At 35.9% G+C, this 16,059-nt stretch overlaps 1 protein-coding gene across 17 annotated transcripts in view; it reads right to left on the reverse strand.

Moving 5' to 3' along the window:
• Window positions 1–2,378: 2,378 nt before the first annotated feature.
• Window positions 2,379–16,059, reverse strand: part of PALS1 (protein associated with LIN7 1, MAGUK p55 family member) — a 101,459-nt gene continuing 87,778 nt past the window's right edge. For all 17 annotated transcript variants that reach the window (XM_010335179.3, XM_010335183.3, XM_074393099.1 and 14 more), the window contains 4 exons: window positions 13,683–13,850; window positions 12,825–13,027; window positions 10,320–10,430; window positions 2,379–3,519 (listed from right to left, as the gene is read on the reverse strand). In XM_010335179.3, the coding sequence (XP_010333481.1) occupies window positions 3,343–3,519; window positions 10,320–10,430; window positions 12,825–13,027; window positions 13,683–13,850 (659 nt within the window). In that variant the 3' untranslated portion in view covers window positions 2,379–3,342. The remainder of the gene's footprint in view (window positions 3,520–10,319; window positions 10,431–12,824; window positions 13,028–13,682; window positions 13,851–16,059) is intronic.

Raw genomic sequence — 16,059 nt, forward strand, 5'->3', positions numbered from 1 at the left:
TCAGAGTTACCCGATTCATAGGGGAAGAAAATAGGTCAAGAACAGGAATAGAAAGCTGAACTGTGGTGACAGGTGTATATAAGTAAGAAACTTTTTGTTGGTATATGACTTATGACCTTTGGGAGATGTATAGAAGAAAAAAGGATTTATGACTTTTGGGAGATGAATAGCAGAAAATGAAGAATGGAAAAACAAAGTATGTTATATATTTACCAACAACTCACATGCTGCCTCAGTGTCCTCAAATCCTAGGCTGCACATAAGGTCCATTTGCCTGAGTATTACATACCTCCTTCTTCAGAAAACTTTCAAGTTCACAGCCTTGAGTTGTCCATCTTTAATACACTTAAGTTGTTGGTTTAAATAATTAAGGAAACAGGACCTACCTATATCTGTGCCAATAGGGGGCACTACCCCTCTGTAAAGAAAATCAAAAGGTATTTTGTGTTGCACCCAGAGGTTCCAGTGGTCTTGCTTTTGGCAAAAACTTGAAGAGGAGGGTGGTCTTTACATGTGTAGAAACGTTGAGTGGCAGAGGATATTAACACACCAGCAAGAGAAATTGCTCAGTGGCTTTTAAAATTCGAAATATAATTTTACTTTTTACAATACAGTGTATAGTATGACATCTCAAAATAACAGAGTGCAGATACAGGATAAGAGTACAAAGGGGGATTAACAACAGATGTCAGAAGGTTACCTTTATAAAGGCTACATCCCTGCTTTATATTTTCCACACATTCACAAAAGTACATTCAAATCATTCCTTATCAATACTTATTTCTTAGGCCATGAGAAAAGGAAAATCCAGACATTAGATTTTCATAGAAAGCAAATCTGGATTAGTCTAAATAATAATTCTCTTTCTGTTTGTTCTGACTTAAGAAAATTTGAGAAATAAAGATATGCAGTTCCTCATTTGGATTTTCCAAGTACATTGCATTAGCTGTTGATATCATTTCTATGTTAATTGGTTAAGACCTCCCCCCACACGGGTTTCCAGTCAGAACCACAGAGGGACAGGAAATGGAATTGGCCAGAGTGGCTATACAACTAGGCCTACAGCAATGCTTTTTTCCATGTTCTTTTGTGGGGGTCAGCAACAATTCACTTTAAAGATTGTTAAATATTAGCACATCCTTATCACTGGGATTTAGAAAGTTTGGGACATGTCTATCTACCACTACTGATGAAGGAGAATGATAGGACTTCACTGACCTTGAAATATTTATCACCTCAGACTTCCTGAAAGTATGGCATGGCATGGCCTGTGCCTTGGTACAAGATTTGCTTGTTAAAAGCCATGTGCCTGAATCTTGACAGCATATGGCCCTAGTGTAGGCCTAATGTCTACAGAGGGCACAAGAGCCACTCACTGACACTACTGACACCCTCACTCTAACTTAACTTGAACTGCCAATAGTTTAGCTCTTGGAGTTAAAAACAGTTGTCAGTTACAATAAGCAGATCACAAAACTCCATTGTTGACCATAGACTACCCTTCATTCCTGAGAAGTAAACTGGAAAACTGAAAAGATTAAGTGCTGAGTATATTCCTCAGTTTTTAATGCTAAAAAAATCGATGTGACCTGTGAATTTTCCTGGCGTTAAACTGGAGTATTTCAGATTTGAAGAGACAGTATGTATGGCATTCCTTCCCTCAACCCAAGAATGTTATTTTCTTCCTAAGGAAAATTACCTTGAAAATATTTCCACATAAAACACACTCTCCAGCCAACTTAATAGGCCATGGAAATTTGAACAGAAAAAGGCAACATATAAACTATATTTGTTCAAATAAAATTATGTATAAGAGGAAAAAATCAAACATATACATGACACCAAGACAAATTACTCCTTAAACACAATTGCTTATGTTAAATGATGTCAGTATTATTCCAGTGTTTAGCTCTGGGAATAGGAAATGCTGTAGCTAAAATCACCATAAAAATAAAATCAAGGCATTCACATTTGAGGTCACACATCACACTATCCTAAAGGCTTGAAAAGACTACAAATTAACTTTCCATGCCAATTATAGATGTCGAATTTTAAAGCTACAACTTAAAGAGACAGTACAAAAATCCCATTAGCTTAAATGTTCCTTTTATGATTTAGCAAGCTGTTGCATACTGGTCATAAGAGGCAGACCTTGTTAGGTTAAAAACCTATTTCTATATACTTAATATCTTTTTCTCTCCAATATTCTTTTCCTAAAATGTTCAAATGACTTTCAGGTCTTCCTTACCTTTTGATCTTAAAGTCAATTGTCATAGTATTTCCCAAGGACATACATAATTTTATTCGAATGCTGGACAAGTGTTATCAATGACCATTTGTTGATCTATTAAATATTAATGTACAGTACAGCAGCTATATTCATCAACAGAATTCCAGTTTATTACCTATATATGTAGCACAGTCATAGAATACTGTGCTCATACATAAAAATGCAAAAACTGTCAAATGTGCTGTCCTTCCATGTATATAAAAAACTATTTGCATCATGAGGAAGAAACTTTTTAACAGTCAATACAGATTATAATGAACACCTGCCATTCATAAAAATGTAACATACATTCTATTATACGATGCAGATGAAAGGAAGCAAGGTTAGCAAATCAGTTGAGACAACTTCAGAAAAAAATTCAGAGAATAATTTTTTAAAATAAGCATATTTTATATATCTTAAGTAGATTATTAGAGTGTGTTGAGTGTACAGTCTGATCCACAAAGTCTGAGCAAAAAACCTGGTGCTTCTAATGGAATGTTTTTGTTTTTTTAAGAATCAAAAGACATACAAATGAATTCAAGTCTAATAAAGTAGCTCTAGACCCAAGTGGCACCATGTTTTTTCTTTTTAGTAAAGTATCTCTGATGACTAAATTAATCTCCTAAGCAAATACTGCCTTGCCCAGTGCATAGAAGCACAGTTCCTCTGCTCAAATTCCCAATGAAGTCATTTAAGTGTTAATATTTACACATCAATATTTGTGTGAGACATGGACACTTGTGTATGTTCAGAGATACAACTAAGCAGAAAGGGTTTACATGAAAACAAAAGGTTTTAACAGGACAAAATGGAATGGTCTGTTGAAAGCTTCCATTTAGAATCCCAAAATGAGACAAGAACCGCTAAAACCATGTATAGAGAATAAAGGATGCTGTGCACAAACTGCCTAAGGGAATTGGCCTCTCACTAATTTGAGAGATCTAAGAACAGGTCTACACAGCTTATACTGCTGCCTTCCACCTTATCCTCAATTTTGCTGCAATGTCGGGCAATCTTACTATTGGCAGTTTTTGCCAGATCAAGTCCAACATACCACGGGGATGTTTCCTTCACCTCAGCCAAGTGGACGGTACCCACTGAGGTTCAGTATCAAGTTTGTTAATTAACCTAAGCAATTCCTGATAGGCTTTATCAAGATCTGAATTCACAATTGCCGTGTCAAAGTAGTGGCCATTGTTCTGCTCCATCTCTCTTGTCTTCTCAATGATTTCTCTCAACTCTTCAGGCTGCAAAGAGAAGATAAAAACTGTGAGATAATTCCTATCCTAACCAAATAATATAGGATGAGTCAGAAAAGGCAAAGAACAATGAGTGACCTTCATTGCTTTCCTTCTGTCTCTCCCAACCTCAGGAGCTCCTTTCCAACTCTGTCATGGCCACAATGGTTTCCTTTGCTTTGGTGTCTTCAGGACTCACACTATGAACCATTTGGGATGCAATATATCCTGCTTTATACCACTATTTAGGTTTTCACATATTTTTTTTTAATCTCACCAACAAGACTACAGGCTTCAAGAACACAGACTGTTACTTTGAATTCCCTACAAACATTTGTTTTCTTTTTCTCTTTTTGAGACACAGTCTTGCTCTGTTGCCAGGCTAGAGTGCAGTGGCATGATCTTGGCTCACTGCAACCTCCACCTCCTGGGTTCAAGCAATTCTCCTGCCTCAACCTCCCAAGTAGCTGGGAATACAGGTGTGTGCCACCATGCCCAGCTAATTTTTTTTTAATTTTTAGTAGAGACAGGGTTTCATCATGTTGGCCAGGCTAGTCTTGAACTCTTGACCTCAAATGATCCACTCGCCTTCACCTCCCAAAGTGCTGGGATTACAGGCGTTAGTCACCGCACCCAGTCAAACATTTGTTTTCAAACATTCTAGGACACCATAACCTCTTCTTAATAGTAACATCTTCTGTAACATGGAGTGAACATGTTAGGTCCTGGTTGGAGCAAGGACCTAAAATGCCGTCTACTTTTGGCTCTAGTAAAGAGCCCTTACACTTTATTGTCTGTTGCAGAGAGTTAAAAGTGTCCTAACAGTTTGGGAAACTATAGAGAGCAGCCTACTTTAAAATACTGACTGAAGGAAAGGGCTATTTTACAAAGAAAAGCAGGCAGCAAGGCTATGTGCAAAACTTATCCTGAACGCTAAATTATCAGGCACATGTGTTCGAGAAAGTGAAACTCACCCGCAAATCACCCCTGCCAATGAAGACAACTAATTAAACTCAAGACAAAATGTCTCAGATATAAAAATCACACACAGTACAAAACAATTTATATCATTCAACTGTTTGAACTTCTGCAATAGTAAGAAAACATACTACAAATATGACAACTCTGGCTTGTCCTGAGGCAATTTCTTGCATGATTCTCTAATTCTCATTACGGAATGTTGTACATCTGAATACGGCACACAGAACCCTTTGTTCCCAGCAGGGAATCTATTTCACCACTGTAAATGAATACACTGTGACATTTTTGCCAAAATTTATGTCTATCCAAAGCTCAAGATTATTGAAAAAACATTCTAAGACTCCAAAGAGAACTGAAACTTTGTGGTGTTGGAGTTCAAATTAAAATGCTAAACCCCCAATCTACCTAGTTTTTATAAAATTTAAGGCATTATTATTTCATTTTATGCCAAAATGGCTTATGTCACTTATTTAGTACTTTATGTCTGAAGTTCTCTTTCAAATTACAATCCATGACTAAGATGAAACAAAATGTTTTCATTCAAAATTTTTAGCTGAACTAAGCAAAACTAAGTTCATACTGTCAGATAACAACTCTTAAGCCTCCAAACTAGCAGAACAGATTCAGAGACTCAGAGTACAATCAGAAAACTGGTTGGTTACATTTTGCATCCAGTGAGTAACACCATCATTTTCTTAGCTAGCACAATTTTATAGAGCTAAAATTGAAAATTTGGTTTTACTTCAGCATTTCTATCACTGAGTAATAAAGCACTATTGGAAATACCAAAGGAGAGCCAGGCGCAGGGGCTCCCCCATGTAATCACAGCACTTTGGGAGGCCGAGGCAAGCAGATCACATGAGGCCAGGAGTTTCAGACCAGTTTGGCCAACATGGTGAAATCCCATCTCTATTAAAAATACAAAAATTAGCTGGGCATGATGGTGCACATCTGTAATCTCAAATACTTGGGAAGCTGAGGCACAAGAATCACTTAAAGCCAGGAAATGGAGGCTGCAGTGAGCCAAGATAGTGCCACTGCACTCCAGCCTGGACCACAGAGCAAGAAACTCTGTCTCCAAAAAAAAAAAAAAAAAGAAAGGAAAGGAGAAAAAAAATGAAACATAAGTGGAAGAAATACAATCAGATACAACATCATCTACCAAAAACTGTGGAATACACATTCTGACCGTGTGCACAGAATATTTACTAAGGAAAAACAGATGTTGGGCCATAAGGCTCAACAAATTTCAAAAGACTGACAGTTTTCACGATCTGACCATCTGAAAAAAAAAATTCTTAACTGATTTATTAAAAAAATCTTTGATTTATAAAGTAAGGTTCAATAAATTTCAAAAGACTGACATTTTTCAGGATCTGACCACCTGTAATTTCCACCTCTTTCTAGATGTAAAAAAACTTAACTGATTTTTAACTCCACCTTGAATTATAATCAGTTAAGATTTTTTTTTTTTTTACATCTCCAAAGAGGTGGAACTTAAATAACACACTTCTAAATAACCAATGGGTTACAGAAATAAAAAGGAAATCAGAAAATATTTCTAACAAAATAGTAACAAAAATATAATGCCAAAACTTACGGGATGCAACTAAACAATTGTTTAGAGGGAAATTTATAACTTCAAATGCCTATATTTGAAAAGAAGAAAAGTTTAAAAACTACCTTAGTATTCATCTTAAGAAACTAGAGCAAGTGCAAATTATAGTCAAAGAAAAGATAAACAATAGAAATGAATTAAATAGCAGACAGACAATAAAGAAAATAACAACAAATGCCCTCCAACTTACTTCTTTTTATAAAGAGTTTGATTATTCCTTTTAATAATAATAATTACTATATCTTTCCTAGTTCCAGATTGTGTCTTTATTCCTCTTTCTCTTGGATAGCCTCTTATTTCTCTTGGATAAACACCAATATTCTCTTTATTTCCTCTTGGATAAACCCCTAGGTGTAGAACTGCTGAATCAAGATATAAATATATGTTTTAACTGTATAAAACACTGCTGAACTGTTTTTAGTTTACTAAACTGATATTGAAGGCTGGGCACAGTGGCTCACACCTATAATCCCAGCATTTTGAGAGGCCTAGGTGGATGCATCACTTGAGGCCAGGCATTCGAGGCCAGCCTAGGCAACATAGTGAAATCCTGTTTTTACTAAAAATAGGAAAAAAAATTAGTCGGGTCATATTCAGATGTACAATATTCCAGAATGAGAGAACCATATTGCATGGTTATTGAACTGCCTGAGGACAAGCCAGAGTTGTCATATTTTTATGTTTTCTAACTGTTACAGAAGTTCAAACAGTTGAATGATAAATTGTTTTGTACTGTGTGTGACTTTTAGATCTGAGACATTTTGTCTTGAGTTTAATTAGTTGTTTTCATTGGCAGGGGTGATTTGGGGTGAGTTTAACAGACAGCAAAGCATTTACTTGGCATATACTCTCTTACCACAATATAGATGATTTTCTGTGACTTTAATAATACATACATGAAAAATCACATCTTTATGCCAATACCCATTCTTTCACAATACTGGCAAAAGAGTTCAGAGATTCAGGGTACAATCAGATTGGTTACATTTTGCATCCAGTGAGTAACACCATCATTTTCTTACTTTCTATATCAATTTTTAAATTTTAATTTTAATTTTAATTTTTACTTATTTTACTTATTTTTTTTTTTTTGAGACGGAGTTTCTCTCTTGTTACCCAGGCTGGAGTGCAATGGCGCGATCTTGGCTCACTGCAACCTCCGCCTCCTGGGTTCAGGCAATTCTCCTGCCTCAGCCTCCTGAGTAGCTGGGATTACAGGCACGTGCCACCATGCCCAGCTAATTTTTGTACTTTATTAGTAGAGACAGAGTTCCACCTTGTTGACCAGGATGGTCTCGATCTCTTGACCTCGTGATTTACCCGCCTCAGCCTCCCAAAGTGCTGGGATTACAGACTTGAGCCACTGCGCCCGGCCCTAATTTTTATTTTTATTTTGAGACCAAGTCTTGCTGTGTTGCCAGGCTGGAGTTCAGTGGCACAAACTTAGCCTCTTGAGTAGCCAGTACCACAGGTGTGCACCACCATACCCGACTAATTTTTTTGTGTTTTTAGTAAAGACAGGATTTCACTATGTTGCCCAGGCTGGTCTTGAACTCCTGGCCTCAACTGATCCATCCAACTTGGCCTCCCAAAATGCTGGGATTATAGGCATGAGCCACTGAGCCTCGCCTTCCATATCAATTGAATAAAACAGTTTAGCAGTGTTTTATATAGTTAAAACAAACATTGATCTCATTTGATCCAGCAATTCTATTCCCAGGTGGTCTCGAAGAGAAATGAAAACATATGTCCACAAAAAGACTATATGAATATTTAGAGCAGCTTTAGTCATACTAGCTCAAAATTTTATCCAAATATTTTTTTAAATTGGAGAATGGATAAGTTGTGATGTATTAATATCATGGTATATTACTCAGCATTAAGAATGGAATGAACTACTCTTAGATGCAACACAGATCAATCTCAAAAAGATGATCAAAAGCCATGCAAAACTTTTAACAAACTGTATGCTTCTATTTAGGTGAACTTCTAGAACAGATCAAAGAAATCTATAGTGACAGAAAGCAGATTAGTGGTTGCCAGAAAGAAAGAATGGAGGGGTATTAACTTGAAAGGGGCATAAGTGAACTATCTAGAGTGACAGAAATGTTCTAAATCTTGATTGGCATTGTGGTTGGTGGTTACACAGGTGTACATTTCCAAAACTTGCTGAATTATAAAATTAAAAGACAAGTATTTATTGTATGTAAAATGTACTTCAGCAAGTAAAAGAATCAAAAATTTGTAATTAGAAAATCAAATATATTGTGTACTGTTAAAACAACTTCCTGCTTTAAAAACATGTATAATCTAAGACCTGTGACATATGCCTATAGTCACAGCTTATAGGACTGAGATGGGAGGGTCACTTTAGTCCAGGAGTTCAGGGCTTGTAGTGAGCTATCGTCATGCCACAGTACTCTAGTTTGGGTGACATAGAACCACCTCTCAAAAAAAATATAACATCTAAACTGAACTAAACTGAAAATTTAGGATGGCCAATTCAAAGTAAAGTAGATAAAAATTCCATCGGAACACTGCCAGAGACCAACCAAAAGAAAGATGCTTAACATATTTTGGAATGGTCTATGGCCCTTCATATAACACTGAATCCTTGTTGGAAAAAAAGAGCCTAAGAAGAAGTAAGTGTGCATGTTAGGAAATGGAAAATTAGGCTGAACAGGAAGAATGGAGTACACTCTGGTCCTTAGTTTGCATCCTGCTCCTTGAAACAACTAAGTTGTTTCTGTTCTAACAAAGTAGTTTCTGGACACTAAATTTTAAACAGTATTAATCTTGTTTCTCTTGTTATATTGTGATCCTCAAGAACAGCAGATGACCATGCTGCTTATTTCCTTTGTATCATTCCAAGTGCAATGGACAACAAATACTCTGACCCCCAGTTAGTTATGAATTTGTAGGTATATGGCAGAAATGAAAAAGGGGTGCAGCACTACTTTACCCAGCTGGCCTACTTAGCCTAGACAAAGCAACCAGGATGGGAAAGCCCCTGATGTTTGTAGCCTAAAACACTAAAAATTACTACCTCACATATAGATTGAATAAGAAATGTTAAGTAGACATAGAGTGAAAAAAAATATTTTGGAGGGTGAGGAGGAAGAAGAAGGGTTAATGTGTTGTGGTAGACAGCCAAGAATGAAAGGAAGGCTGGGTGTGGTGGCTTACACTTGCAATCTAAGCACTTTGGGAGGCCGAGGCAGGAGGATTTCTTGAGGCCAGAAGTTTGATACCAGCCTGGCAACATAGCAAGACCCTGTCTCTACAAAGTACATAAAAAATTAGCCAGGTATGGTGGTGCATGGCTATAGTCCCAGCCATTTGGACAGGCTGGGGTGAGAGGATCGCTTGAGTCTGAGATGGCAGTGAGCCATGATCATGCCACTACACTCCAGCCTGGGCAACAGAGATCCTACCTCAAGACAACAGCGGCAAAAAAGAAAAAAAAGAACAGAATCAAGGGAAAGGAGTGTAAATGGGCTTTTAATGATTATCTTTAGGAAGATTTAAAGGCACAGTCAATAAAATGAGGCAATATGAAGGAGCCGTCTCTAAAATAGATATTTAATAAACAATGAGCAAAAAAACAAGAACATGTTACTATTATATAGTAAGTCACTTGACAGTTATCATCTTACATTTTTTAATAAGTCAGTGCCTTCTTATTAACACATATTATCAGTCACTTAATTATTAATAATGTTTAGTATGACATGGACTACCTCAATCGTATCTAGTATAGATCTAAAATAATTTTTTAAAAAATTTTCTGTTCCAAACCATGTAAGAAGACCAAAGGGAGAAGAAAAGCAGAACATAAAGTTTCAGTGGGATTAAAAGAAGAAAAAAGCAAGGGCACTCAAATTTGTCTCCCAGAAAATGTGGAGTATCTACAGAGAAAAGCCAGTAATCCTAAAGAGTTGGCTAATAACTTTGGTGGCAGTCACATCTCCCTAGAAATGTCTCAGACCCATGTGAAGAAGCTCAAAGGTTACCATGCAACCAACTTCGGAAAGCTGTCATAGTCCAACCCTGTGGCAACCATGGCAATTTTGGGGGCAAATAATATTACAGAAAGAATAATCAGTTTGAAAGCTCAAGCTAATGTAGCTTTTAAGCACCAGGACAAATTAGACCAGGACTGTTTCATGTTTACCTTCATTGGGATAGTACAACAGTGTGAAAACTTTACCTTTGGATTCTTGCCTTCTTTGGCCAATAATGCCCGAAGTCTTTCTTGTGAAGGGGGTGCAATGAAGATAATATATGGTTTCAAATCCGAATTTCGGAGAGTCTTCAATGACTGTAAAGAAGAGATATTTGGATTTTTAAAATAATTTGCATTATTTAATTACTTCCCAGTATTGAATGTACATATATATAGATTAAAGGACTTGCTCTGTCACCTAGGATGGAGTGCAGTGGCATGATCACAGCTCACTGCAACCTCAAACTCCTGCACTCAAATGATCCTCTCACCTCAGCATCTCGAGTAGCTAGAACTATGGGCATGCACCACCATGTCTGGCTAACTTTTTATTTTTTTGTACAGACAGGATTTTGCTTTGTTACCCAGGCTGGTCTTGAATTCCTGGTCTCAAGCAATGCTCCTGCCTCGGTCTCCCAAATTCCTGGGATTACAGGCATGAGCCACTGCACTTGGCCCAATTCACAATATTTTTAAGATCCTACCATTCACTGTAAGAATACACTGTGAAGCTATAATTATATGTACATATATATTATTTTAGCTTGCTGTTTTATGTAATGAAATATAAGTGAATAATATCTCTTGGATCAACTGAGATGCAAAAAATATATATATATAAGTGAAGGATAATGAAGGATGATAACTATGTGATATTAAAATACCTTGCTAGTAAGATCACACACAGATTACAATAACCATATTAAAAAACCATTTTGGAGGAATTAGAATCATACAAGTTGCCTTACTATGTGCCAGATACTAAATATAAGCAAAATCATAGAAAATAACTTCATATACATGTGCAAAAGACAATTCAAGAAAAGCACATCTAAGAAAAAGTAGACTGTGTTTGAAGTTGGAGACTGCAGTTTTCACTTTATTACCGATGCATGACTGTGTATCCTCAAACTGAAGTGTTCTGTCAAAATGGAGATTATAGGAACACGTCATTTCTATCTAAAAACATTAAGATGATTAAAACAAGATGCCAAGTTCTCTGTTAAAATCTTTTAGCCCTTTTTCTTGGAGAAATAAGAATTTTTAAAACCTGTTAGCCCAAGTAAATAATTCTAAAGAAGTTTAGTAAAAACATGTATTAAATCAAAAATCTTAAATCAAAAATTTATAATTGAAATAGTAGAGCCTAAGTGCATACAACAAAAATCCCTAACTACTATTTTAGAATAGCCATTTTAGGGTCAATTCTCCTTTATGTGTATCTTTTTAATGACCACTGACTATGTTGGTTGACTTGACATGAGCAGCAGATTCTACCACATTAAGGAAAGTTGTATGCTAAAACTGTATGGTCTACAAAAATTAAAACAATTTTCCCTAACATTTGGAGTTTCTTAAAAACTCCAAATTTCTACAATTAGTTTTGTTTTTTTGTTTTAAGACAGGGTCTCACTCTACTTACTCTGTCACCCAGGCTGGAGTGCAGTGCAGCTCACTGCGACCTCCACCTCCCTGGCTCAGGCTATTCTCCCACCCCAACCTCCCAAGTAACTGGGACTACCGGTGCACGCCACCATGCCAGGCTAATTTTTTAAATTTTGGTAGAGATGGGGTTTTGCCATGTTACCCAGGCTGGTCTGGAACTCCTGAGCTCAAATGATCTACCTGCACTGGCCTCCTAAAATTATCATTTTCAATAGAAGGCTAAGAGGCACTAGTTAGTAATTTTATACTTTTGCTTAGTCTGCCAAATAACTGAAACTGAGGTTTCATAATTTTCATACAACCAAGCACACATTGTGATATTTGTTAATATTTGAACAATGGCATTTAAACCATAAAAATAATCTAGAAATTTTCTAATTTTTCTCATATCAGAATCAGAAAAGGAAATTCTTTTATAGACTCTAAAATTAAAGTATGACCAGTACTATATTCACTGTATTTTAAGTTTAAGAACATATGTACAAATATATATACACAAGGTGAACATCTCTAATCCAAAAATCTGAAATCTAAAATCTGAAACTTTCTGATCAGTGACATGATGGCATAAGTGGAAAATGCCACTCCTGGCCTAATGTGATGGGTCATTGTCAAAACGCAGGAGCAGACAGCTTTATTCAACATCTCCAGGAAAAATAAAATTACCTTCAGACTAAGTAAATAAAGAATATATGAAACATAAATGAAATTAATTTCAGACTTGGGTCCTATCCTCAAGATAGCTCATTATATATATGCAAATATTCTAAAATTCAAGAAATTCTGAAATTCAAAACACTCTGCTCTCAAGCATTTTGAACAAGAGATAGTCAACCTGTATATGTAAGCCTGTATATGTTTTCCCCTCCGAGGAACCTGAAAGAGATTTAGCAAACTGTGATTTCACATAGCAAATCAGTGGGAAAAACCATATGAAAACTTAATCAGGTCACACTGTTCCCGGACCAAAATATAGTTTCCACTGGATTACTTTGTATGACACGCCCTCTAAGTTCAAACCCTAAAACAAAACTCTAGCTTTACCTGTGTACGAAGACTTAAAAGACATATTTTGCCAGAGTTGATCACTTGCCGTACAGAATCTATGCTAGTTCCATACAAATTCTTCTCAAATTCACCATGCTCAATGAACTTTCCAGCTGCTATATCTGCCTCGAATGCTTGCCGTGAAACAAAGTGATAATCTCTACCAGCTACTTCTTGGTCTCGCCTATTCCGAGTTGTATCTAGGCAAACAAAATCAGATAAAAATAATGGGCATAGCTTACAGTGAGGATGGGAGAATAATTCTGCTAGTCAGAAAGAATTTTTATTTTGCAACACAGAATATGAAATAATAAAACTGAGGAAATGCTAACAGCCTACGTGTTTAACATTGTTTTTATATTTTGCAGGTTGAAAAATGAACAAAAATGTGTTTGCAGTATCTCAGTAATAGCTGTATTTAATTATCTTAATATATTTCATGCTTATACTTCAAGTTACTTCATCCTGCATTTAAAACACTACTACTAATCTTCTCCTAAAGTTTATTTCCATAAAATTAGGTACTATATAATCTTAGAACTTCTGTTTTCAGATTATGCCAAAGTTTCTATCTTCAGTATCACTTTAAAGAAGCAGGAGCTGATTCCCTATGGAACAGGAAATTGTAAGGGGCCCAAACAGAAATTTGTTTAGAAAACAATTAGTACATACTCGGAAAACAAATTTAAAACTTCTTAATGACTATTTTTAATTTAAAAATTGTCAAAATATTTGGTTAAACAAAGTTCCTCTTTCATTGATAACACTGTTTTAATAAAATGAATAAAATATTTCCCTAGGTTCTGAGCCGCTAAATTGAAAAGCACAGGAAAATGGGAATGCATTCAAACTTACGAGGAACTGCAGATGCAAAGCGGTCCTTTTCTTTGTTCATGAGCCTTTGACGCAACTCATTCTGGCCACAGTTCTGTGGACCAATCAAGATGATAGGTCTTTTCCTATTTGCTGGCTGATGATAAAGTGACATTTCCTCATAAGTTAAGATCTCCTCGTTGTCATAATCTTTGAGGAAAAAAAAGTTAAGCTCTTCAGACAAAATTATTGCCATGTAATAAAAATATAAATACTCATAGATTTTTCCCCCAAATTAGAAAGAATCACAATTTATTGCCATTACATCCTTGCTAGGATACCACGAAAATCAGACAACAATGTATTACTCCTTCTATTAATACTCTTTCATACTGTTCTTGAATATCTAATACAATATATCATACGGATCTTTAAATAGTTAGTTTGCAGTCAATACTTTGAATGAAGATGGGGTACCAGGGGACAAACCAGTAGGAGTAGTATCTGTCAATTTTGTAAAATGCAGTTATTAATACTCTACTTAAGAAGGTACTTAAGAAGGTTGTTTTAAGAATTGGACATAATATGTAGAATACAATAGCTGGCAAAGACCAACATTTACATATAGTGGCTACAACTAGTGTTATCAGAGAAAGCTGGAATACTTTCCTGTAGTTCCAGCTTGTCCAACCTGTGGCCCATGAGCCACATGAGGCCCAAGATGGCTTTGAATGTGGCCCAATTTAAATTTGTAAAATTTCTTAAAACATTATGAGATTTTTTGCAAATTTATTTTTTATTTTTTTAGCTCATCAGCTATCTCTAGTGTTAGTATATTTTACATGTAGCCTAAGACAATTCTTTTTCCAATGCAGCCCAGGGAAGTCAAAAGATTGGACACCCCTGCTATAGTTAGTTGTGTAATTTGCCAACAGGCCATACCCATGCTATCTACTCTTTCTGCATTTATGTTGACTTTACTCTGGAATGCTAACCCAGAGTCATGACTCACAATGAGGTTTAAATTATGACAGGTGGGGTAACATTCCTAAAGCCCATAACTCAGATGAAACCAGAGCTGTCAAGTGGTACGAACAAAAGCAGACAGCTAGTAGCCTGCCATGTCCTCACTCCTATTACTTCTCCTGACTGAGAAGGAGCATCAGATGTGAAGTCAGACTCCCTCAGCTCCATTTCCATGAGGTTAGGGGACCATCTTAGGCTTGTCAATGCTCAGTATGGAGCCTGGCACAGAGCAGGAGCTCAAACTATATTTGTTTAAATTCCAGCTCAACCAATCATATATTAGCTGTTAAGAATTTCAGCAAATCACTTTACTATCTACACTTGAATCTATTACTCTGTAACCTCATTTGTGAGAACAAAATCATATAGTTACTACCCTGGAATACAGCAATTATGAACTATAGTTATTTTTAAATATTCACAATGACACCATCATAAACAGCAAATATTAATTCCTTCTCCTCTCAAATGATTTTCTCTGAAAAATCTGAGTTCCTTCTAATATGTATAATGAAGACAATGGTAGCATTTTGATTTACAGACAGCATATGTATTCATAGGGTTCATATTTGCCAAGTTTTCCACAGTACAGTAGCTCTTAGAGCTGGACTTCTTAACTTTAGTCTGTTTCAAAAAAAAATTAAAGATGTTAATCACAAATATAGAGGCTAAAATTTAAAACTCATTAAATCTTTTTAGTTACGTAATCTGTCAATTAGCATTAAAGAATATTTTTAAAAAATTTATAAAGTTGATCACATCTCATTTAGCTTTTATGTAGTATAATAATCTATAATGTTTTATCTGTATTAGTTTAATCTATGTTGCCTCAAAATATTTCAAATTCTTGAGAGAATAAGCCTTGTAAAATGCGTACGAAGGAATGCCTTTGCTTTATTATTTGGTTTGCTTCTAATGTGAACCAAACAGAAGTAGCAAACTCAAATGCCCATAAAAACCAACCAAGAAGGTAATAAAATCAGTAGACCAGGTTCATTAAAACATTGGGAGTGATAGAGATTGTTAAGCTAGACACCTGTGCTCAATATAGGGGCAATAGTCATCACTCAGGTCCAGCAGACTGTTGTCACCTGGGAATACTAGCCCACCTGTCATAGTTTAAACCTCGTTGTGTTTTTTATTTTAAGAGAAGCTACAACTTTTGAGCTTTTTAAACTTAGCAATCAATCAAAATAAAACAAAAACCCTCTCGTGTGTCTGACTTAGCCAGCAGGTAGTAGGCTCTCAGAAATGAGTTGCTTCTGTGACACGAGCTATTGCAGAGGAAATACTTTTTACTTCAAATGTTCTGTGACACGAGCTATTGCAGAGGAAATACTTTTTACTTCAAATGTTCTGTGACACGAGCTATTGCAGAGGAAATACTTTTTAC

The sequence above is a fragment of the Saimiri boliviensis genome, chromosome 2 (genome assembly GCF_048565385.1).
Source record: "Saimiri boliviensis isolate mSaiBol1 chromosome 2, mSaiBol1.pri, whole genome shotgun sequence".
In the NCBI taxonomy this organism is placed as follows: Eukaryota; Metazoa; Chordata; class Mammalia; order Primates; family Cebidae; genus Saimiri; species Saimiri boliviensis.